The sequence below is a fragment of the Dysidea avara genome, chromosome 11, assembly GCF_963678975.1.
Source record: "Dysidea avara chromosome 11, odDysAvar1.4, whole genome shotgun sequence".
NCBI classification, from domain to species: domain Eukaryota; kingdom Metazoa; phylum Porifera; class Demospongiae; order Dictyoceratida; family Dysideidae; genus Dysidea; species Dysidea avara.
The window spans coordinates 5064532-5090565 of record NC_089282.1 but is presented as its reverse complement, the minus strand read 5'-3'; the positions used below and the strand labels follow the sequence as shown (position 1 = coordinate 5090565).

The window sequence follows — 26034 nt, the reverse complement described above, 5'->3', positions numbered from 1 at the left end:
ACCCAGCCGCTGGCAAGGGGAGGGGCACAAACAGGCTAAGTTGTAAGTGGTTGGGGAGAGCAGATTCTCTTGTTAATCGCTGTATTTTTTAAGCAGGAATATTACTCCTTTGCAGGTTGATTTTTGTCATTAGGGCGGTTGAAAAGGCTATAAAATCTTAAATACAGGTAATACGATAATTATTTTAGAGAAGCTTAGTACGTACGAAGGTGTTGGATGACACTTTGGTTTCAGGTGACTTACAATAAATGGTGGTAATATGCAGTTTTCATGAGTTATATAAATTGATTTTGGTTTGACAGGGTGTATAGTATTTTTATCAAAAGAACTGAGTAAGTATGGCTCTTCCACAGAGGAAGGAGGGGGCATTTGCCCCAAATTCCCCATCGTGTATCCACCATTGCTCTATGCATTTCCTCTTCCGTTTTGAAAGTAACTCTTTGTCTGTCCCACCCTTCCCCACCCTAGCCAGAGCTCTCCTGATATGTTTAACCTCAGAAGGAAAATTATTTGTACAATGGATTACCCCGGTATGGTCCTGACAAGTAAGTGAAGCGTTATGAAAACTGGTAAACTTACAGTTAGCTTCAACCATTACTTGGAGAGTACGATATTCCTCGGATAGGCCATTAGACTGGTTTGTCAGACCTTGTCACAAATTTTGAATTCTTAAATCCAGGCCCAAATATGGTAAAATAGCTTAAGGTATTCAGTTTGGGTGATTGACTATCATTGGGAATTTTAGAAAAAAGTGGATGCTGACTGGTATGAAATTGTGTACATCTTAGTATAGATAATTAACAAACAGATACCAAATAAGTATAATCAGAAATGAGGAAATACTTGCTGTAAAGAATTCATTGCATATCACAGTTATTTTATTAACATTGGAGGGATTATATCTGTCACCAAAATATAAACAATAGACATGCAGATTATGCAAAATCACAATAAAGTGTTTATCTTTAGTATCATGCAGAAGATATAATATATTCATTTTTAAAATATAGTTTCAATGTACATATACAAAGAATTAGAATTCTAGTTTGCATTGTGTCACCATTGTTAACATTATAAATGGGATGGGCATGAAATATCAGCTATATTTAGTCCTAAGCTCCTACATATAGTTTGATACCATAAGTGATAATCCCACCCCTCCACTTCCTTTTAATCCTTAGAGAAGCTAATGTCATTTAAATATTCTTATTGTAATGCATTGATGGTTTTATCATGAAGACCAACCAATAATTATTAGGAGGTATAATGTATCATCACAGCCAGTCTAGCTAACTATGCGTACGTACGTACATACATACATAGCACTGTGTGATCAAGTCTGGGAAATGGGTAATTCAGTGTAATGTTTTTACTTATGGTTTCACCATTGCTAGGCAGTGTTCACATGTTAATGGTCTGTCTCCTTGAGGAAAACCTCACTTGTATGTTGCACATCATACCAATGTGAAATCTTTGGTGACTGACACGTAATTCCATAAATATCTTATGTGAATTTTATAGTTTCTCAAGGAGGAATATAACTTCTACACAATAGTATGTGAGAAAGAATTTGTGCATTAGATGCATGTACAAGTACATGCGTAGGCCATTATTAAAGATAGCTGATATCATCCTTTGTGTGTCCTTCCAGCATTATCTTCAGTTTCAATATCTATACGTATTCTATAATATAAAGGATGAATTCATGTAGCGTGTGCAAGACCGGAAAAAGTTGTGTTCTAATTTAGATGTTTTCTTTTGTTGTACCTGTAATTGTTTTTAGGTAGAATACACACACTTAAATTCTTGGAAACAAGAGTACATTACATAAGCAAAGTAGGGGTACTCCAGGTGTACACCTGTGTTTGTTATGTGACAGCAAATGAAACCAATTAAATTGGTGGTACACTCTGTATTATATCATGATGATGATGATGATGAATAATGAAATGTTTGATTAGACGTGTACATACATAACCATAAAATTTATATTTTAAAAGCTTCCTGGTTGTGGTCTATTATGTAATGTCTTGTTGGTTGGAGAACAATTTTCTTGGAAAGTAATGTCTGTTGTGTATTTGTAAATATTTGTAGTGTATTTATGATCAAATGTAATGTATGCTAAGAAAAAGCAACTATGCAAGTGTACTAGTAAAAAGTACAGTAGATTTTCTTCAAGTGTGTGGCCATTCAGTGTACAGGGGGACATTAGAATCCTTTCACAATCATTATTAGGCTTCACCCTTGCTGTGTCAGTAGCAATAACAGAGATGGCATGTTATATACAGATGTCTACATTCTTTACATACCTGTTTGCTTACTAATGCTCATGGTTTGGGTATCATCACCTTCAATCTATTTCAGATGCATATAACGTAGTAGGAGCATTGGGGGTGATATATTGCACAGCTCACCAATGAAATGGCTATATATATATATGGTTGCCACAGCGTTCATGCATGTAGGCTTGGATATACGTTGAATGCACAGCTCTGAACGCATATAACAGTTAGTAATATGAAAAGTTTGCACATTACTGATTTCTGAGGAGTATATCTGTCTGCTATATTAAAGAAATATAGAGGTGTGTGTGTGTGTAGTGTGTGTGTGTGTAGTGTGTGTGTGTGTGTGTGTGAAATATGTAAGGTAACTACTAGAATAACTATGTTGTTTTAGGTTACTATGTACATTTGTAGCTTCCATTCAGTAACAAATTAGTTTTTTCTTGTACCATGGTATATCAGATAACAATTAATAACATCATATGGGGTAGTAGTAATTATGATACATTCAATATGTAACTATCTTGTATGTATCATTTACCTACTGATACAAATATTTGTGTGATGTTTGCTTGTTGCTATGTAACTTTGTATTGTGCAGTATGGTTGATAAATTTCTTGTGTGTTATTGCTACAAATACTTAACCTGTCAGGAGTCACAATATCTACCATCAGTGTGGTGATTTTGTATGGACAACTACAGCAAAAACCTGATAGTGTGATTGTGCTGGATTGCCGGCCTCACTCTCAACAAAAGAATTGTTACGTTGACTACAAACGGTTTCCCCAATGGATTGAAATTCCTGAAGAAACCATCACTGCTGGGTAAGCTGGAATAGAGGTGTTTTTATTACATACAAAGCTGCAAACTCACTGGAAATTTTTTCACCAATTCATGCTTATATCATATATGCACATTATCGTGATATTTATTTGACAGTTAATTCTTTCTTTACAGTGTAAGTGCAGATAACTTGTTGAAGATGATGAACAGCAAACAGCAACAATTATGGAAGGACAGAGTTGATAAACAGATAGTGTTGGTAGATGCTGATTCTAAACCAGCCAACTGTGCTACTCAAATATCACTACCAGTTATGATACTAAAGGATGCCATATATAAAGTATGCTCTCTCACAAATCACTCTCTGTACTTTATGTTATGTTCCCAGTTTGATCTTACCAATGGACTGTCACATGAGCCACTATTATTGGATGGTGGATTTCTACGATGGTACCAAACCTATTCTCCTTACTGTATAGGGAAAGTTGCTAAGAAGGTAAGTGTGTACATGATACCATGTAGGCTTGTTATTTAACATGTATGTATTCACACGGTCATGATGTGTTTTGTTTAAATTTGATGCCTAATTCAATTTTTGATGTTTAGTGATGTATTTGTTGTACATTTCTAAGAAATGCATAACTGCTAAGAATGTATAACTGCTGTCGTTATGTATGTTTGCTTTGTGAGTGTGTTGTTAAGCATTGTCATTAACAAATATTGTTTGTTTCCTTGCTATTACAGGTTTCTCAGCAACAGCAGGATAATTCAACACAACCAGGTAAACTGTGTTGCCATTCTTTTCAAGCTTACAATTTTCCTACATTCCTCTATTGTCATGCCTTGTTTTAACCCTTCTTGGTAGCTTACTTGATTCATTCCATTGAATGCTGTTTTATCTTTGCAGTGTCACTAGACTACCCTGAACTTCCAAAAGCTGACTCATCAACAACTAATGAAGCTAGTAATTTTCTGACCACTCCTAGTGGACACCCTTTACAGTTGACTGACAATGTTGAGGCTAATAGTACAACTAGCACCTTTAGTCAGCCTGGTAACCTCACCTCTGTGGAGCCTTCATCACAGTCTAATCACAACCTGTCAAGTCCGACTGTACCCAGTGTGTTACCTGGCAATAGTAGCCATAATGGTGCTGCTTCATTTACTGACAGGATGGTTCCGCAAGTTGGTGTATTGCCTTCTCAAAGTTCTGTGACAAACATGTTGTCTGATATCCAGGTTGTTCCTAATGCTAATTTTAGCTCAGTTCCCTCAGTGAATCACAATGTTGTACCTAATGGAATTCTACCAGCGAATTCTGCTATAATGCATCCCATGAATGATGCTTCAATGACTGCTCCATTACAATATCCCAATATGACTACACCAATGTTGTATCATAATCAAGACATGTCAGCTGTTCCTCAGGAGAGCATGACACCTTCAGGAGTATACCATCAGCAGGACATGGCTGCACCAATGTCATACCCTCAGCAGTACATGGCCACACCACTGTCATACCCTCAGCAGGACATGACCATACCAATGTCAGACCCTCAGCAGTACATGGCCACACCACTGTCATACCCTCAGCAGGACATGACCATACCAATGTCAGACCCTCAGCAGGACATGACCACACCAGGGTCATACCCTCAACAGAACATGGCTATAGCAGTGCCATACTCTCAGCAGGACATGGGATCCTACCCTCAACACATCACTGTACCAGTGTTAAATCCTCAACAACACTTGAGCACACCAGAGATGCACCCTCAGCAAGACACAACTACACCACTACCATACGCTCAGCAAGACATGACTTCACTGGGGTCACAGCCTCCACCAGCTACACACCCATCACAAAATGGTGTTCCTATGCATGTTCCTCAACAGGTACAGTTTATTCTCCCAGGTACACAGGTTATTCCCCCAAGTGCAACACCTGTTGTCCGTCAGGATCAAGCATCTACTTGGGGTCATAATCCACGTGTTGCTCATGGTCCACTTCCAACACCTCCTACCTATGAGGATGCTAATTTGATGCCAGCCCATCCCCCAGTACAACCACCACTTCCACCACCAATAAGTGTACCCCTTCCTGAGAATGGACTCCACAGTACTGGCTCTGTTGCTCATATACCACCTCCTAACACTGGTCATGTTCCTGTGTCTGATCCTAACAACATGGTTTCTAAGATTCCTGGTCATCCTGTTCACCACCAACAACAAAATGTTCCACATTTTAGTAATGCGGGACAAAGCTTACAAGGTACCGAGCCAGTCCTTGTTTCCCAAGTGACCCATGGACCTGTAAATGCCCATCCTCAAATAGTACAGCCAGTTAATCAAACACAGTCACACTATGCTTCTCAGATTAGTAAGAGCCATCAATCATCACACCACCCTTCTCTTCAGACTGTAGTGGTACAACGTGATGACAAGAGACATAGACAACAACAAGCAGAAAGAGATGCTGCATTGGAGAGAGAACAGCAGGCTGCATTAGCAAGGGAAAGACAAGCTGCACTAGAAAGGGAGAGACAAGCTGCACTAGAAAGGGAGAGACAAACTGCACTAGAAAGGGAGAGACATGCTGCACTAGAAAGAGAGAGACAAGCTGCACTAGAAAGGGAGAGACAGGAGAGGATATTGCTAGAGAAAGAAAAGGAAGAAATACGGAGAAGACATGAAGAACTGGAAATGATAATATCGAGAAATTCTGCCACTGAACAGCAGGTAATGGAGTTGAGGGATCTACTGCAGGCAAGAGAGAAGAGCTTGGCTGCTAAAGAGTTTGAGCAACAGGCGATGATGCAACAGAGACAGAGACTACAGGAACAGAAAGAAAAAGAAATTACTGACATAGAACAACAGTTGATAGCAGAAAAAGTGGCTCTTCAGCAACAACAAGAACAACAACAGAGTGATTTAATCAGAGAAAGAGAAAACATAGAACAACATAAATTGGCTGCTTTGAAAGAAGTTGAGAAGGAAAGAGAAAGAATATTTTTACAGCAAAAACAATTGAGAGAGCAACAACAAAACATGAGCGAACAGATGGCACAATGGTTGCAGACGAGGAACCAGAATAGTAGCAGACAAGTGCAGGTGGAGACTGGCTTACCTGTTGGATGGGAGAAGAAGTTTGACCAGACAACAGGCCGTTTTTATTATCAGGACCACAACACAAAGACCACTCACTGGAATCCTCCCAGCAGTTGGTTGACACATGGTAATCCTGCACAACCTACTTCAAAACAAGGAGTATCAAATCAATCACCACAGCAAGTAACTGCAAATGCTGTGCCACAGCCTTCTTCTTTAGCTACAGGAAATGTACCTAAACCAACTAGTGGGCATTTACAACCACTGGCTAGTGTGTCTAAGACAAAACTTCCACCTACTCAGGCTACTACTGATCATAATCCAGTTGTTGGTCCATCAGCTAAACCTGTAGCTAACAGTGGTACAGTTGTTGTGCCTGACCGAAGCACAAAGCCACAATCACAACCAAGTCAAACTAATCGTGGTGGCAGTAATACTCTTCCTGTTAATCAAATCCCACCTCATGTGTGGAAAAGAAAGATGGAGAACTTGCAACCTGTTCATGGCGGCTCAATGGTAGGTTCATTTTTTCAGAAATGAAGTTTTAATATCTCTATTACTACAGCCAAATCTCTGTAACCTTCCTTACACTATTTGTCCTTGCCATATAATGTTTAGCTGCCGATCAGTATTACTGAATAGAGGATTGCGTTGCATTGCATTAGATGCACACTGGCTTTTATGCCTTTTACTATCAATACACTAAATTGTGCTAAAAATATTTTCATAGTTTTGGCTCATCAAGTTCAGTAATTTGTTTTCTTTCTAGATAGCTTTACAACATCTACTTTTAGGATCTTCATTGCTCTACTGGTGATAATGTACCTTCTAGTAATTGTATACTTATATAGCTAGTGTTTGAATTATATTCTATAGCAATATCCAGTTACACTAACATATACGTATGCTAAGTTATGCAACTATAAACAGACTCATTTTTCTTTGTGTTTATACCAGCAATGGTTACAGCTATTATTACACTGTTAGATATCACATTTCCAGCTAGTAATTATTTGCGTATGTTAACATACAGATCACAATAAGCTATCGAGTTACTCTTAACAGTCTAACTCTTCCTGTATAACATTAACAAACTATACTGGTGAGATGATATCTTGCATGAACTCCAGGCAAGCTAAGTGCTTCCTTTTTGTTTCTAAGAAATCCTAAAATTCTTAGTGCTGAATCGTTTCTTAAATTTTATTGAGCATGTGATATCTTCATGGTACAATGAAAAAGAGACTTTAAGGTGCACTAACTGTCATTCTACACTTTTTTTCTGTACATAGTTAGGTTTTCATTACTTTTCAAGAAGCTGATTGCACCATTGTGATTAATGTATTGTCATGTACATAATTGACACTTTTGTGTGATTACATCAAGTGGGCTTCTTTCTAGGGTCGTTGTCTTACTGGAATGAAGAACTTTGGCAACACTTGTTTCATGAATGCAATCATCCAGTGTCTCTGTAGTACAGTTCCTCTATCAGTTCACTTTTTGACTGGCAATTATCGATATGATTTGAACAAGTAAGTATCTGAGGCCAAGTGCATGAGTACCGTTAATGTATACTTTAAATATACTGGGATCCATTCCTGGTAGTGAGTGACTTGTGCTATATAAAAAGTGAAGGGATCATTGTGTGATCTGTTGGGCCTAATGACAGATGCATGTATTCATGTGATAAATTTATTTTATGTACATAGAGAAATTGTTGTGAAAGCCATTATTTAATTTTCCATATTGTCTAACTGAAGGTAGAAAGGATTTAGCTCTCTATTGTTTGCTATAGGAGCAACCCTATTGGTACAGGAGGCCAGATCGCAGAAGAGTTTAATGTGATAGTCAGGGCTACCTGGTATGGTCAGTATCGATCTATTACTCCTAGAGATTTTAAGGTACAAACTAAAATTTGCTGTATGTATTGTGTATCTGTAGTAGAAGTATATATTTGCACATGTGTGAGGTGTGTATGTTTAATGTGTTTGCATGTGTGTGCTCTTTCAGAACACGGTAGCAAAGTATGCTCCGCGATTCGTCACCAGTGAGCAACAAGATTCCCAAGAATTCCTTGCCTTTGTGACAGATGGGATACATGAAGACTTGAACAGAGTCAGTTTATCACTAACCATATAAGGATTATTCCTTAATAATTGATACAAAATATGCTAAGATATATTGTGTGTTGTTGTTCACACTGCTTGAACCACATGTGTTAAAGTATACATCTTACTAACTACCTGAAAGTAAAACCATAACTTGTTATCTAATCTTGTTAGTGTGTTACTTCCCTTGTGTGTTTCAAGTCACGCATGCAAACCATTTGTGTTGTTTTAGTTTTATATTTAATGATATGGATTTCACACGTCCTAAGCACATTCTTATTCTTCATTCAGTTATCCAAGCCATCGGGTGTTTTAGCTGCCTTGATAACCAAATAGACCACTTGCAAATTATTACGTAGCCAGGGTGTCAATTGTGGTGCAGTTAAGTAAGTAAATTTGAAGGGGTGAATGTATTATTATGCGAGGACCTACGGTAGAACCTCTATATAACTAATGGTTAAAAGCCAAGAAATTTTGAGGTATGTTTTCTGCTATATATTATGTAGATGATTTGTAAAAGCGTATGAAAAGAGATCTGCTGCTACCAAAACTTTTGATCTTATTAGAGTGTGTGTGTGTTACCATACAGTACAATAGTACTGTATATTAGGGATCATGAATCGAACTTTAAACTCTTAATTTTTGTGTTAATATAGATTAACAGCTTATCATTATATTTTATGTTACTCTTTAACATATAAATTTCGTATGGCCTCAGTAATAAGACTATGTAGCTCATTGTAGTAACCACGTCAAGTGGGTCCTAACATAGCTATAGTGCATATGTACAGATGTTTCACTGATGTGCTACTATTACAGGTAAAGGTTCACAATTACACACAGAATCAAGACAACACTGGTGTACCACATCATGTGGCTGCTGCGAGGGCTTGGGACCATCACCAGAAGAGAAATGACTCCATCATTGTTGACCTGTTTCAGGTAGTGACTCTCCTTCACCTTCTCTCTCTATTTATCTGTTAATGTGTTTTATCAGGGACAATTCCGCAGTATTGTCACTTGCTTAACATGCAAGAAACAATCAGTTACTTTTGAAGTGTTCATGTATCTCACTGTACCCATTCCAGCAGGTGGAAACAGGCCCACTGTAGAGGTAAAACTATTTATGTTTCGCATCTGTCCTTTACCCTATCACAATTAGGATTGTATTAAACTGTTTGCAAAACCAGAAAGGATGGAAGGATCAGATAAGTGGTGAGTGGATTTGTATAACTGTCATTGTTCCATTTGAGAAGTACTCACCAACAGGTTGTGTCCTAACTGTAAGTGTAAACGTGATGCAGTCAAGAAGATAGAAATGTGGAAGCTACCACAAGTACTAGTGATTGTACTGAAGAGGTTGGATATCTGTATAATTCATAATTTCGTATACGTAGCTATTTTTATAAACCTCACCAGAACATTCAACAGAGACTATTGCTTTAATAAACCATAACTTTGCATGCATGCAGCACAAACTATTTGCAATTTTGTTTTGGTAATAGCAAAACACACACACTAAAGGTTAGGTTAGGCTGAGTTGTGTTTCTTGCAGATACTCTAGCACGTGTCTCCTACATGGAAGCCTGAATAGCAGCTGCTGCTACACATCCTGTTTCCATATATCACATGTTATATGATTTCATCACAAGAATCTGAGGATAATCTATTGCTATATACCTCATATCATGTTTAACTGTCAGTATTAGAATTTATCTAATTAATTGTTCACAAGGTTGATATTAGTTACCAGGAAGTGATCTTTGTTAGCTGTTCTCAATTCTAATGTGATTAGTCACAAACTACCACAACAGTAGATATTTCTAAGTGTCTTCATGAGGTAGCTAGTACATGTGAAGTTTAGTGCTTCTTACATATCCGATAGCAGTGTCACATAAGGGAATAAGAAGTGGTAGTCTTTAAGAAGTTTTAGACAAGCCCTAGTACCAATGCTTACTTATTTAGCATGGTACGTATGGCTGTTTTAGCAATTTAGTAGTAATAACATTCCCTATGTGTGACCGGCTGAGCAAAAACCAATCTATTTTTCACAAATTCTATTTTATTGCATCTCTGTTATTTATAGTAACAAAGCAGTGGACTGCCAAAGTTTCAGCCTTTTATGATGAATGGTCTTGGAGTTATAGCACTAGACATTTTGAGCAGCAAGAATTTTGATTTGTACAGCAACAGTATAAATTACAGGCGCTTAATAAATCGATCATAACTCATGACTGAGACGAGCTCAATCTGTTTGCCATGAACTGGCAAGGTATAGGGCTTTCCCTGTACTACACCATGTGTGCAAAGAAGACCATTTTAGGAATGACAATGGTAAACCGTGTTGTAAATAAGCACCCATAATTCACGTGTCTTTTGCTGTACAAACACAAAACAAAGACTTACTCTCCATGAACAGGTGAATCCAATGGTGTATACTAGGTTTGAGCTTTGTCCGAACCAATTAAAACATGCATAATATTTTTATGTGGTAGGTGTGTTTGTACCCATGGCAATGTTGAATTTTGCAGAAATGGCCAGTTTTCACTCAGCTGGTCACATGTGCCAATTAAAGTTGTTACTTGATCTATTGACATCACATTAAATGAGCCACTTTAAAACAGATTAAGGTTTCTTTAGGTCAGCATTAGAAGAGATCACCACTGATTTAGTAAGGTTTTGACCTTATTAAAGCCTGCAAAGTTTTCTTTATTTAATATACAGAATACATTGCATTGCAATGGATGCAAAATTACGATCACATGGAGAACACAAGTCATCATAAAGTTTACAAAATTCATGTTTCATTTGTTTTGGGGCATGGTGTGGCTACACAATCAGTGATGTCAGATAAACCTGAACATAAGCATTGACTAACATCATTGGGAAAACCATGAAGTGCAGTTTGCTGAAGTTGCTACATACTATAAAGTTCCACGTAGCTTTAAAATTGCTACATGCTCGTACTAAACTACCTCAATGTGTGGCTGTTTCATGGCGAATTGCAAAGAACCAATAGTGGTATAACTTCTCTTATCTTACTGTTTCACATCAGTGTTCTAAATCAGTCAGTCAGAATAATCAGATGAAAACATGTTCACTAACAATCTGTTCTACACAATTGTGATAGGTATCAAACAGTGTGGTTGTACTGTTTAGTAGGTTCCCTCCTAAAGTGCCGTGCGCCGCTAAAAAGCAGCGTTTAAAAACCATCATGGAAATATCATATGCAGTGAAAATCACCTTACGGAATAGTCTTATTCCATTCAGCATCATTTACAGCATTAAAACAAGAAAACACAGGCATCCGAATATTGAATTTTAAAGAAATTGCCATAACTCGCCTGCCTGCCTGCCTGCCTGCCTGCCTGCCTGCCTGCCTGCCTGCCTGCCTGCCTGCCTGCCTGCCTGCCTGCCTGCCTGCCTGCCTGCCTGCCTGCCTGCCTGCCTGCCTGCCTGCCTGCCTGCCTGCCTGCCTGCCTGCCTGCCTGCCTGCCTGCCTGCCTGCCTGCCTGCCTGCCTGCCTGCCTGCCTGCCTGCCTGCCTGCCTGCCTGCCTGACCACAGTCGCAAGGCTAGAGGCCAAACGAAGCAGTGCACAGCCACCATTTTACGCCACAGCAACAAACTCACTGGTGGGATGTGCCTTTTGTAGTTTCGACAAATGTCTGGCTTCTGTGCTTTGCCATTCCTTTTGTCTTTAATTAAATGGTTGTCTTCTGCTTCATGGAAACCATACCAAGGCATTAATTTTCACTATCGACACTTTCCTTGAAAGAGCATATTTAGATGCCATGAAACTATTTGATGTGCTTAATGGACTGTAGTAGCTAAGCTGCGGTTTTAAAACAATTGCCACTCCCCTTCAATGATCAGAACGCACCACGACAATGATCTAGCTCTGTAGGAGACCAAGACATTGTGACATGCCCATTAGCTTGATCTACTGCATAGCTGAGTGGCGAGATCAAGATACTCTAATACAGCAGTCACAGCCACACATGTATTTCATAGCTACGCTTTAACAAAAAGTTTAACAAAAAAAAAATTATTAACTTAAGAATGAAGTGGTTCCAATGCCAAAGTAGGGATTTTCCCACATAGCTACCATCATCTCTTGTTTTACTGCTTTTTATTGCTGTAACCTACTTCACTTTTAAATTAATTGTACTAGTTAGGGCTGAGCGATACTACCGTTTTAGCGATATATCGCGATATTTTGAAAGTATCGATATCGCAATATTTTGTTATTAACTATCGTGATACCATGCCTGTACATTATTGTCATTAAAAATCCATTTGCTATGCAGTACTAGGCTAAGAATCCTTGTAAATGATAAAGTCCACCCATCTGGTTTCCCCTGCAGAGAGGTGTGAACACCATAACAACCTCAAAGCATGTGTTACAATAACTGTTACTGTAAACAAGGATGATAGTGGCTAGTTTGTTATCACCTATAAGGACTTCCTGCAGGAATGCTGAGCAATATGGGTAGTTGGAAAAGGCGGGTACGGTTGGATGCGGACACGGACACAGACATTTTCAAAAAGGACTTTTACATTTATGTAACAGTTATTTTTCATACCTAACGCTGTTTTTACAGCAGTCTTTGCCTCCAGACCCAGACGTCGATCTTTTCATAGCGCTTATCCATTTATAAGCGCACGTGCGAAGGATAGACTAGCACTCTAAAGACCATTATAGTGTTGTATACATGCTCTAGAAATCTAATTCAGAGTCACAGAGATTAATCTAGCATGTCCCAACTTAATCTCGTAGGCCAGGTCCTTGAAATCCTCAACACTCGGTATAAGCGCCTGCGCCTTATACTAAAAGGCGTAAGATTGTGGATTTGGCCTGCTAAGCTAAGTTGCATGGGGCATACAAGCTAATCTCTACAACTATAAAACTCTGTATTAGACTTTAGAACATGTGTACAACACCATTATGGTCTTTGGCATGCTGTGGAGTGCTGGTCTAGTCCTTCGCAAGTGCGCTTATAAATGGATAAGCGCTATGAAAGGATCGACGCCTGGGTCTCGAAGCAAAGACTGCTGTAAAAACAGCATTAGGTATGAAAAATAACTGTTACATAAATGTAAAAGTCCTTTTTTGAAAATTTCTGTGTCCGCGTCAGTGTCCGACCGTACCCGCCTTTTCCAACTACCCGAGCAATATGCTATGTAGCACCAGCTATGATTGACTTATTTGTAAGTATCGTGAACTATTCAGTATCGTGAATAGTGGCTTTAGTATCGATCGTGATACTAAAATGGCAGTATCGCTCAGCCCTAGTACTAGTATTAATATAGCAAGCCACAATAGTATGAATGTGTCAAGTTGTCATATCTGTCAGCAATGTTTGTACATAGAAAACCATTTTGTCAATACATATTTAGATACCTCACAGTAAAACATACAATATCAAGTATACAATATCAAGTATAGTTACAATTCCATTTTTTATGGATTGATATGCACACATTTGTCATGTACTGTCTTGTTCTATAAGGTTCTACTATCACGGTCAGTGGAGAGATAAGATCTCCAAATATGTCCATTATCCGGTCAATGAATTGAACATGTCACCATATGTAGTAGGGGACCAGCAGCCAAGGAAATATCACCTCTATGCCATCACTGTAAGTGCTGATACAAACATATAATGTTACTAACATCAACCCATTCTCTTTCTAGAACCACACTGGGACATTACATGGAGGCCATTGTAAGATACTGGGTTAACAACAGTAAATAAGTTACAGCCTTGTTTTTCTATGTATAGACACTGCTTGCTGTCGACATCCATACAACAGAAACAAGTTTTACAAGTTTGATGACCAAGAGGTGTATGAAATTGGCAACAGCAAATTACAAGTAAGAACTTTAACTAAACCCCTTGTAGTGCAACCCAGCAAGTTCAGTTACAATTTAATAGCATCTTTATACTGTAAATGGATAGGTATATAGATGTGTTATATTGTAAACGGGGAAAAGTTTCACTGGACAAAAATTTCGTGGTTAAAGCTTACCAAGATTATTTGCAGTAAAACTTTCGTGGTTAAGCTTTAAATTGTAAATAACAGGTAATATTTCAATTTAGTGGGGAAAGTTTCATGGTTTGCTTTGAAAATGCAAAAAAATACGGAACTTTCCCTGTTTATGATAATGTTGTTTCCCACGGAAGGTGTACATCATTTTTATGGTATCATCTTATATTCTCACACAGACTGCAGCTGGCTACGTGTTGTTCTACACATCAGTTGACTTTGTCCCACCAAAACTTGGGACATGATGAAATGTAACAACTACAATTAAATGTTATTGTAAATCACAAGTGACTGTTTATTATAATTTCTGCAATTTCTTTTTGCTTATTTGCAAGTAGTGTTAATGTATGAATTGCTTTGTTAACGTCTGATGATTAAATTGTGTGATACTTTATTGTTTGTGTTATTTCTGTCATGTGATAGTTTAGTAGTGAGATGGCTGCAGAGTGGAACCTACTGTATCAGCATTTCTCTTTTTCCATATTCTTTTTCCCACAAGCATCACATGGTGTCTGTGCACTTGTGAACTATTTCCTTTGTACACAAAATGGATTATGAACATTTGATTAGAGAAATCAGGTGACCACAATTACATGATGGTGTTGTGGTTATGGTAGAGTTGGAGATGTCACTTGCCAGCACTTACCTTTCAACCATCACCATATTCCTGACTGCAGTATATAGGGCCTCCAGTAGATGGGAAAAATGATCTACATCTAGTAAGTCCAACCCAGCAAGTTTAGTTACAATTTTCCATGTAATGGATTACATTGTTGTACCAATCTTTGACATTGATGTGGTTTCATATTATTCATAATTGGTGTGCATGTTGACAGACATCTTTCTAAATCTGGAGCATTTTGCATCACAAGAATATCTCCTGCAGTTGGAAACCCTTAATAATGAATAATGTTCCAAAGTCATTGCATGGTTAAGGCTAAGGTCAATAGAATTATCGACAAATTTGGACAGTGGAGCATGTGGCATTAGTTTATGAATGGTAGGTGGAGACAATACATGTGCACCATTTTCAGTCATGTGAATAATAATGTCGGTAAGTAAATAACGGAATTTAAAAGTACATGGCAGTCTCAAATTATATTTTTAGTAAAATTGCAACAAGTCAAGTATGTCCAAAATTGTTACGGCACCAACTTTATCATTATTTAAGACAAGATGCGACACTTTACCGAAACATTAAATATGATACCTAAGTTTTATTTTTCTGTTGTATAGAATCTTAGGATCAGGACTATTACAGGCCTAGTACCTATTATATTATTCCTTTTCTATAATAATAAAATTCTGTATAATGCCCACCACATGGTCCCCACCCCTTCAATGTAAGGTGGCATTTTAATTATCACAGAAAGAAGCATAATTATATAGCCAGCTGGTTCTTGTAGGCTTTCATAAAAGTCGGTATTAAACTACTACTATTACTACTGAAACATGACAAGATAGTTATGAGAAATTTGCAATGTGGTATTAAAACACAGGTTAAAGTATATAGCATCAGTAATTAATTGTCTACATGGTATAGCGTTAATATTAAGCCTGTTCATTATTAAGCATTTTGAAGTTACATACATGTGGTGTGAGTTTACCATAACTTTGGTTGGTCTTTAATCCTTAAATGACGTAGTACTATTACTTCCTGGGTGGATCGTAGTGTGGGTTTTGTTTTTGCACTGATCAAGTTTTAAAGTGTAGCTCAACAAATGTGACTCGGCCTTCGAAAATAGGTCATGTGGACACATAATTTGGCTACTTTTTCAAACTTACATGACTCATACAAAACTTTTATGGCATCATGCTATAGAAATGTAAATTTCAGCTCTTTTTAAGCATTTAATTAATACAATTACAGAATGCAAAAATTTTATTCCAGTATTGGGATATGACCTGGTATATGTGATGGGGTATAGTTTGTGCCCACATGCACTATTTTTGCAGGACCGGTCACAAATTTTGAACGGTATATTACTAGAGCAAAATGCTGAGATGAAACTCAGTGTTTCACTGATAAGTGATGCTTGCATCAGGAAAATATCACCTCATGTCTCTTTCTATGTCTTTGGATTCACGTTTGCATGTGACATGTACATGTTATATGTTCCCTGTGGCTAAATACTTAAGAAATTACTAGGAAAGCAGCCACTATTTCAGTAGTAAAAGTAGACCATTTTCCTTGAATTGTATGTAGAATGTTTTAGGAAGGAAAAATTAAACTGTTTAATGCATGCTTTTTCATTTTCTGCATGCGAGCGTACTTCATAGTTGGTAAACAAATTGGTTTTTGTACATGGTTTTGTAAACGAATTGGAAAGTCAGTCAATTACAAAATGTACCATGTCAATGCTTCACTTGGCAAAGAGCACAGAGGGCCTTACTGCTGTCAGTTGAGGAGTGACAATTCCACATTTTCTGTTTACACAGACATTAATAAAAGGAATCTTGTGTGTTTTCAATATCCTCTATCTATCCTGCATGTTTGATTTATTGATGGCTAATCATTTTGTGGTGGTTTCAAGTGTCACTTTTATGTAGATAAATAAAGCTATCTGGTCTAATTCTGTACTGAATAATTATAGACTTTACAGACTTTGAGCTTTACCGGACTGGCTTTACTCTGTAAAGCTTTTCAATGGCTACCAATTACTCTTTGGAATAGAGCATTTATAGAAGTTTCCTCCCAATTGTATGCTTTCAATACAGGCCTATTCCTTCTCTACCATCCTGGATTTGGAGGACTGGTTTCGTGTAATGATTGTGGCACTATGGTTTGAGCTGTGCTATAATCATGAGATTAGTAATTAGAATACCCAGCGCAAATCAATTGTACACACTGGTACTGTTAAAAAGTGTGTTATATTAACAGGGTATTGTGTAGTTTATTGTATGAAAGGTATTCCAATGGTTGCACAAAGTCTGTGTGGTAATATCAAGCCATATTGGTGTATCCGTTACAGGTGGAGCAATCATGTCGGATTAAGAAGAGCATTCAGTTTCATTGTTTTGGCAATGACTTCATATTACCTACAAACTTAACACGAATTATCAAATTGTCCTTGTGACTTTACGTACAGAGTTACATCTGTACTATTATTATGGTCATTTATAGAGAGCCTATATTATCGTACAAGTGTTCTTACATATTAACAGAAACATTTACAACCCAACAATGAATATATGATGTAATTCATGACAAAATGTCTGGCAGCTGTCTCATGAAAATGTAAAGCAATGGTTGTTGTACAGTTTAAACAAAATACCATATAAAGTTGCGACTAGAGCACTACAATACTGGTACATAGACACAATGTAATTTATAGAAATGTCTCATTTTGTCCGGCCTTACGTATTTTGAATGTTGTATAATAATGCCTAAGCTGAGTGCACCAGAACATCCTTTGAAAATATTTTATACCATTGGGTGTGACAATAGTGGATGTAGACACAATTGTGTGTTATCTGAAGTACTCTTGAATATCAGCAAATTAAAGTGAGGCCTATAGTTACCCCATCACATCCTCTTATGGGTTAGACCCCTGTAGAGTTCACTGCATATGTATAAACATATTGCTGAGGGAAATAGTTGCAATGCATATGCATATTTCTTGTAGAATTGTCATCATGTCTTGTACGTGTGCTTAATTTTTCTGTAATGTAATACATATACAAGCTTGTTAACTCAAACACAGTAGATAGCAGATTTTTGAGCAGCTTAACTATCATTTGTGACTGGCTGAGCAAAAATCTATCATTATTGAAATAAAATATATGTGCCACATAAATATTTTTTGCACATGTTAATCACTTCAGTTTGCCATGACATCAATAAAAACTACACTTTACATCATTGGATTTGCCTGTTCATGAAAAATTCTATTTTTTGTTTTGTGTTTGTGCAGCAAAGAGCAAGTGAGTTGTGTTTATCGAGTTTTCCACTGTCATTTCTTTGTTGAAATGACACTCTTCTTTATGTACATGGAATAATATAGGGAAGTACTATACCTTGATGGATTTGCCTGTTCATATAGTGAATAGATTGAGCCCCAAGTCCTGTCTTAGTATAGTTTATATCAGATATGATCTATAAATTAAACACTTGCAATTAATTTATTTGCCATATGCAAGTTGAATGTGCAAATTGAATTTCTTGTTGTTCCAAGTGTCTAGCACTATAGGGCTGAAACATTAGCAGTCCACTCCTTTGTTACCATTTTTTACTGTTTAGTCTTCCCTATGTTTACTGCTAGTTATCTTATTTCCACTAGGGCTGGTCACATAGTGCTAACACTTCCTGTATCTTGTGTGTGCACACTTTGTAATGAGTGTGTGCATTATCAAGTGATAATCTGGTGGTCTGAGAAAGGCTTCTCCCTTGTTGCCGGAACTCACGTTTGCCTATGCCTTTGAGTGTTTGCGTCAAAGACTACATGTGGTTAAACACAAAGTACACTGTCTTTGTCCCATACAATGTTAATAATAGTTTCCTATTTAGTTGTTTAATATCACTCTACAGTAGGTAAAACTTACAAACAATTTAGTGTTTTGCATTTCTTACAACACATTTTATGCATCCTGTACAGAGGTTTGTTGTTCTTGCAGGCAAGTTGTATATGAATGCCAAGAATGCTCATTTGAATGGTGATGAGGATGTTATTATTATTATTATTTATTATTATTATTATTATTATTAATATTTTACAGTGACCAGCACTGAAGGTCTACAGCAACATGTGCTGCAGCCTTAGGATTACCTAACTTAATTTCAAGGACTTAGACTTATAATTAATGACTTGGACTTAATGACTTATAGCTGGAACAGTGTAACAGAAAAGATGTTATACATTTGTTACTTCTATGTGCTGAAGAAGATCCAGAAAGGCATGAATGCTTGTATTATTAATATTACATGTATATTGTGTGTGTATATAGTGCATGTACATATGTGACATTCACACACACACACACACACACACACACACACACACACACACACACACACACACACACACACACACACACACACACACACACACACACACACACACACACACACACACACACACACACACACACACACACACACACACACACACACAGTGTAACAGAAAAGATGTTATACATTTGTTACTTCTATGTGCTGAAGAAAAGATGTTATACATTTGTTACTTCTATGTGCTGAAGAAGATCCAGAAAGGCATGAATGCTTGTATTATTAATATTACATGTATATTGTGTGTGTATATAGTGCATGTACATATGTGACATTCACACACACACACACACACACACACACACACACACACACACACACACACACACACACACACACACACACACACACACACACACACACACACACACACACACACACACACACACACACACACACACACAGTGTAACAGAAAAGATGTTATACATTTGTTACTTCTATGTGCTGAAGAAAAGATGTTATACAACAGTGTAACAGAAAAGATGTTATACATTTGTTACTTCTATGTGCTGAAGAAGATCCAGAAAGGCATGAATGCTTGTATTATTAATATTACATGTATATTGTGTGTGTATATAGTGCATGTACATATGTGACATTCACACACACACACACACACACACACACACACACACACACACACACACACACACACACACACACACACACACACACACACACACACACACACACACACACACACACACACACACACACACACACACACACACACACACACACACACACACACACACACACACACACACACACACACACACACACACACACACACACACACACACACACACACACACACACACACACACACTACACATGCACACACTACACATGCACACAAGCATGTATGCATGACTATATATATATAATATTATAGTGCACAGGAGTCTCCTAATGCTGATTCACTGGGTAGGTGTGACTATATTGACATGATAAACTAAAAGCTTTCCCAAACGTACGTATGAGACACTGTACTATAGGACGTGACTGTCCAAGTCTCACAGAAAGTGACTGTGGAACCCAAAGAGCAAGACAAGGACAGCTTGGCATTTGCTTCCCCAGATGACAACAGCCAAGCCAGGTGGATAGAATGTGAGTAAGCTTCTTGTTCAATGTAACAACAGCAACAGGCACCATGGAGTATCGAACCTGCATGGAATCTACAGGTCAGTGTTTTAACCACTTGGCTATGCTGCCTTGCATCCGCACACACACATACACATACACACACACAACACAAACATGCACACATGCACGTGTGCACATACTACACACACCAGTGTATATATACACTCTACCTATCCGTTAAACTGATCATTTAGGCTTTGGTCCAACAACCTACACTTCAACAACACTAACACACACTATCATTACTCCAACACTAAACCTCAACACCTCAAACACAATATTGTTTACTGTAAAAATATATATTTTTCATAAAATTGGCTATCCTCTTCACTGAAATGTATTGCCAATGAATTTCATGTGTATAGTGAATTGTACAGTTGGTAGCTAAACCCAAGTGAGTCACCATAATCCACTCTCCAGTGACTCCACTAGCTGCATAGAGTCATAGACTATTTTTTAATCAAAACTATAAAATTAATAGTGTTTATACAACTTGTGTATAAATATTACCACTGTTAGCATACAATGTAGTTGGATCAGCTCTGACTAGCAAACGGCCATGCAGTTCTAATTGTCTGATAACTTACAAGTGTAATACTGCCAGATGTCATTATTGGTATATGCTAGGACACACTTGTGTCCAAAGCAGGAGTGTTGAGTTAACGAAGTGTGTACAGTAACCATAGAAACTGTCTGGATAACAGAACAAAGGTAAAGACAACACAACCATTTTTGAGTTTTCTTATCTGTATAGATATTTGTGGCTGCTGTCACAAAATTATATTTTTGAATAACAAAACATGTGTAAACTGTTATGGGTCAGGGACTGATCCAAGGGGTGAATGAAGTGGCTAGCCAGCCATCACAAATAACTGGTTTGTAACAGTTTTATAATTTTCACTCAAAATTCAAAAGCAATTCCAGATTCAACTTAAGAGGACCAACTTTAAGTTTTCTGGGGAAACATGTCTTCAGACCCACTAGCAAGAACATGCGTGTGCTTTGCACACTAAGTAAGCTTGAGATCAATTACACTTTACAAACTCCTTCATATTTAAATTTTGCTACGGTAGTATATAAGAAAGACTGAACCTAAGCCAACTACCCCCCCCTTGATTATTTCTAGATCAGTTTCTAGGAGTGGTTCTCCTGGCTGCTATGTTGAAGGTCAAATGACAAGAAGACATTCAATAAACTACTTCAAAGTAAATACATTCTGTGTGCAGTAGACCAGTTGAGTTTTTTCATAGTTCCAGTGAGACTGCTTTATGCTTTCTTTAGGTGATGTATTAAATAGTCAGAAGTGTTTGGTTCAACACTCTTTTCTATATCGGGGGTTAGTTTGGCTCAAGACTCAGTTCTTTTGCATCACATTACAGCAAGAGAGTATGCAGAATAAAGTCAATGAATTATGTAGTGTTATCATTGCAAACCTTTTGAAGAAGAGAATGTCTGTCTCGTATGTGTAATGACAAGAGCACATTACATAATTATTCTTATAAATTTACAGAATTCAGTTTTTACCAAAACAATGTCACATGGGGTATTTTGAGATAATGAGTCACTCTCTAGGGTTCCTATGGATACAAATAATAAGGAGAAAATTTCCTTACTGCATGGCAGACTTCTGTAAGTGTTCAAGTGTAAATCGGATGGCTGCAGGATCAAGGCTGTCTATAGGTTTTTTCTCCTTTCTGCACCTTTTCAAGTTAAAGACACAACAATATCTGTAATAGCTTAATGTAGCCACTTTTGTTACTATATGTTAGAAAAAATTGCCTCAAATATGACTGACTTACAGACGGCTTCACTGTTGCAACACCATCCCTTCAATATTTTCCTAAACTTTTCTCTATGATTCCCCCATTATGTAATGTCATATCCTTGATGTCTCTCTGTGTAGCTAGCACGTTTATCTAAAGTACAGTCTTAACTGTCAGTGATTTCATTTTGTTTTTCATATAGACTATACCTCAGACGAGCCCAGTAAAACCATTAAAGCTGCAGAAAATTTACTGGATAGTCTTGAAGCAGGGTAAGATGGCTAATAGAAATTCTTTGTTGTGTGCTAAATCACTGCAGAATTTTAGTCAAGAAGCCATCGAAGTACATTGTGGCTGTCAAGGTAGTCTGTCAATTGTGTGTTTCCATAATGACTGAATTGATAATCATCTTATGTGATAAGTTTGTATGTGTAACATGATAACTTTTGATAGGATTTTATTGGATCATTTGTTGTAGTGTACATAAGTCCAGTGTATGTGTATGTGGTACATGTTTATGGGTGTACACTTGTGTATGTTTCATGTATATGTGCATGCATGTGTGCATGAGCATGTGCAGTGTGTGTGTGTGTGTGTTGTTATTGTGCGTGTGCACGTGTATGCATATATGTATGTATGTGTGTGTGTGTGTGTGTGTGTGTGTGTGTGTGTGTGTGTGTGTGTGTGTGTGCATGCGTGCATGTGTGTGCATGCGTATGTATGTATGTATGTATGTATGTATGTATGTATGTATGTATGTATGTATGTATGTATGTATGTATGTCTGTATGTATGTATGTATGTATGTGTGTGTGTGTGTGTGTGTGTGTGTGTGTGTGTGTGTGTGTGTGTGCGTGTGTGTACGTGCATGTGCACGGGTGTGGATATGTGTCTGGGGTGAGATAGCACTGAGCAATAGCTAGAGCTCTGGTTTTATAATTGGAAAGTTCCAGGTTCAGTGCTTAGTCGGTGTTGTTGCTGTCATTGTTTGCTTGAGCAAAAAGCATTTTCTTGTACTGAATGTTTGAATAATAGTACAGGTAGGATACCTTTGTGTTAATGTAATCGAAACAGAAGCAGCCCTTACAGTCCAATATGTATATGTATACAATATACTACATGTATTCCTCCATACCTAGACCTACTTTAACCTTACCAACAGGAGAGGCATGGTGCTATCCTTGAGGTTTTCCTGTAGATCTTTGTGATGTGCAGGCATCATATAGTTAAGGACTTGCATGTGTGTTTGAGTCAATTGAGTGTGCATGTTGTATTAGATGAGTTTATATTTATGTAATGTACATGTGCAAGCATGTTCATTCATACATACATATATGACACTGATGAATCATGTGCGTGCATATATGGACACCTTATTATATGTCTTAACCACCACAGGTCACACTTTTTCTGCCTTGTTGCAAACTGCATGTCTATTTCCACAAGAAATCAAGCATGATGACCTAGGTCAACAATTTTATATTCTAAAATTCCCAAGATTAATGGCACAATGAGAGATTTACTTAGCAAAGAAATTACCAAGATACATTATGTCACCTAGCTAAGTTTATCAACCACTGTGTTGGAAAGTTCCAGTCCTTCCTATCGGTTCATTAGTCACATCATGTATAAAGATTCAATAGTACCACTCACTTACACATACACCATACATTTTGTAAACCTTTAGTGGAAGGAAAGCTTTAAAAAATTAATTACATGAAAATGGATTTGTTGTTAGACAGAATGTGTTTATTGAATAGTTTAGCAGTTGGTGAATTGGTTGTAAATTTGTTCTGTCATACTCTCCAGCATTCTTTGACTGGTCTGGATATTCTGGCACATATCTAGCACTTAACAGAATTATGTAGCACCTTAATTGGTCACCTTGTATAAATCTGTAGAACCAGAACTTGGTCAGTTTTAATGATAGCCAAAATATTTTATCAACTTATTACACAATATTTATGAGATCCATAGAAATATGATAACTCTTGGCTCTTTTTGCCTTGTTTACTGTATAGTTGAGTTCTATTATTGGACAGTGCAACAATGTACTGTTTTTTAAACATTGACAAATAGTACCTCACTGCTTCTCGTTGTATAGATGCTAGCTAACTTTAGAGTTGCTAAGGAGAAAAACATTACAGATATATTTGATTTTCTGAAAACTGACATGTCCTGCAGTTGTATATAGTCACCAATGTGACTGGCAAAAGGCAAAAAATGTGGTCTTATTGCCATGACAATTGCTGAGTTATCACCACAGACTGAATAGTTTGTCAAAATTTAATCTCTATCTGTAAGTGCCGTTTCACTGGGACCTGTTAGAAGACTATAAAGCCAGTGAATACAGGGAGTTAAATTGTTGAAACTATAATACTGTGGAATGCAGAAAAATTTCACAATATTTGCTTTTGCTGGCTTCCTTTTCCAAGCCCTGCGGTGGGTCGTACAATTGGTCTGAGGTCTTTATGGAGCTCTGGCCAACCAGGAGATGGCTGGATCAAGCTGTATAGCTCCATGCATGGAGTTAAATAAATGCTGTACATGTAGATTTCACTTTAGCTGATTGTATGTAAGCCCTTAATAAACTATTTCCATTTTGAAACATTATTGGAGCTTGCTCAATACATTCACCCTCACAAGAATTTATCTAAATAAAAATGAATTTGGTAGGATCTTGGCTGTTGTCTACTTGTGCAGTGTTGGCATATAAGGAATGGTTATAAACATCTGAAAATAGCTTTGACCATTGCCAAGCTACAACACTATAAAATTGAAATAGTAATTCTTGATTCTTAGGAATATATAGAAGCAATAAAACTGCAAATTTGAATCCAAGTCCAAATATGGTGATACAACTTAAGGTACTCAATTTGGGTGGCTGACCACTTACAATTGGGAATTTGATATTTCAATGAGCAAAAATGTGTATGGATGCTGACTGTTATGTACATTATAACTATTATGGACAATTCACTAACAGATACCAGATAAAACCAGGTATGAGGAAGTATCTACTGTGAAGAATTTAATATACATATATTTAATTTTTATTTAGCTACTAAATATTAGTACAGAGATGATTTTATATCTGTTATATGTCAATATTATAAATTCACCTTTCATGGACATGCACACCAAAATCACAATGGAGAGAGAGTTTATAATTATTTTCTGGGAATGCCACTGGTCACTGTGAAGTACTAATAATAAAAAAACAAAGTATCACCATTGAATATTGATCATAAATTCTATTATATGTACTTACTTAAAGAATAAGAATTTTAACTTGCACTTTGTTAACTGTTAATTAGTATGAGTGTATGGATTAAGTATTTTAGCTAGAGTAGCCTATTAAGTTTTATTGCATGATCTGCTGTAGAGCTAGTGACAATTATACCCCAGCCATTTCCTTTATAGAGGAGCCAACTGACTAGTTGTATACACACTGCATGTTGTTATATTATCTGCTCAGTATAATGTTTATACTTATTGTATGAAAGTACATACATATGGTTTCACAGTTGCTAGGCAGTGCACGTTCACACATCTTAGTCTGTCTTTATGAGGAAAGCTATTGGCTCACTTGTATATTTGTACTTTTATTTTATTATTTATTTTATTATTTTATTATTCATTAAGGCTTTACAGCACAAGTGCTGAAGGTCTGTAGGACACCTGGTCCTACAGCCTGTCTAAAGTTGTTACATAAAATGTGTTTGAAAAGGTACTTCATACCAATGTGAAATCTTTTGTGACCGACATGTACCTCTTAGTGCAAGTTGAA

General features: G+C 37.2%; 1 protein-coding gene across 1 annotated transcript in view; it reads left to right on the top strand.

The window, feature by feature from the left end:
- LOC136237983 (uncharacterized) overlaps positions 1-14723 on the top strand; it is a 39182-nt gene extending 24459 nt beyond the window's left edge. The window contains exons 9-24 of the mRNA XM_066028275.1: positions 2936-3107; positions 3241-3406; positions 3455-3562; positions 3811-3847; positions 3974-6690; positions 7573-7703; positions 7967-8072; positions 8182-8286; positions 9099-9221; positions 9277-9393; positions 9442-9494; positions 9549-9638; positions 13792-13921; positions 13977-14007; positions 14065-14156; positions 14509-14723. Coding sequence (XP_065884347.1) covers positions 2936-3107; positions 3241-3406; positions 3455-3562; positions 3811-3847; positions 3974-6690; positions 7573-7703; positions 7967-8072; positions 8182-8286; positions 9099-9221; positions 9277-9393; positions 9442-9494; positions 9549-9638; positions 13792-13921; positions 13977-14007; positions 14065-14156; positions 14509-14574 — 4244 coding nt within the window. The 3' untranslated portion in view covers positions 14575-14723. The remainder of the gene's footprint in view (positions 1-2935; positions 3108-3240; positions 3407-3454; positions 3563-3810; positions 3848-3973; positions 6691-7572; positions 7704-7966; positions 8073-8181; positions 8287-9098; positions 9222-9276; positions 9394-9441; positions 9495-9548; positions 9639-13791; positions 13922-13976; positions 14008-14064; positions 14157-14508) is intronic.
- The last annotated feature ends 11311 nt before the right edge of the window (positions 14724-26034 follow it).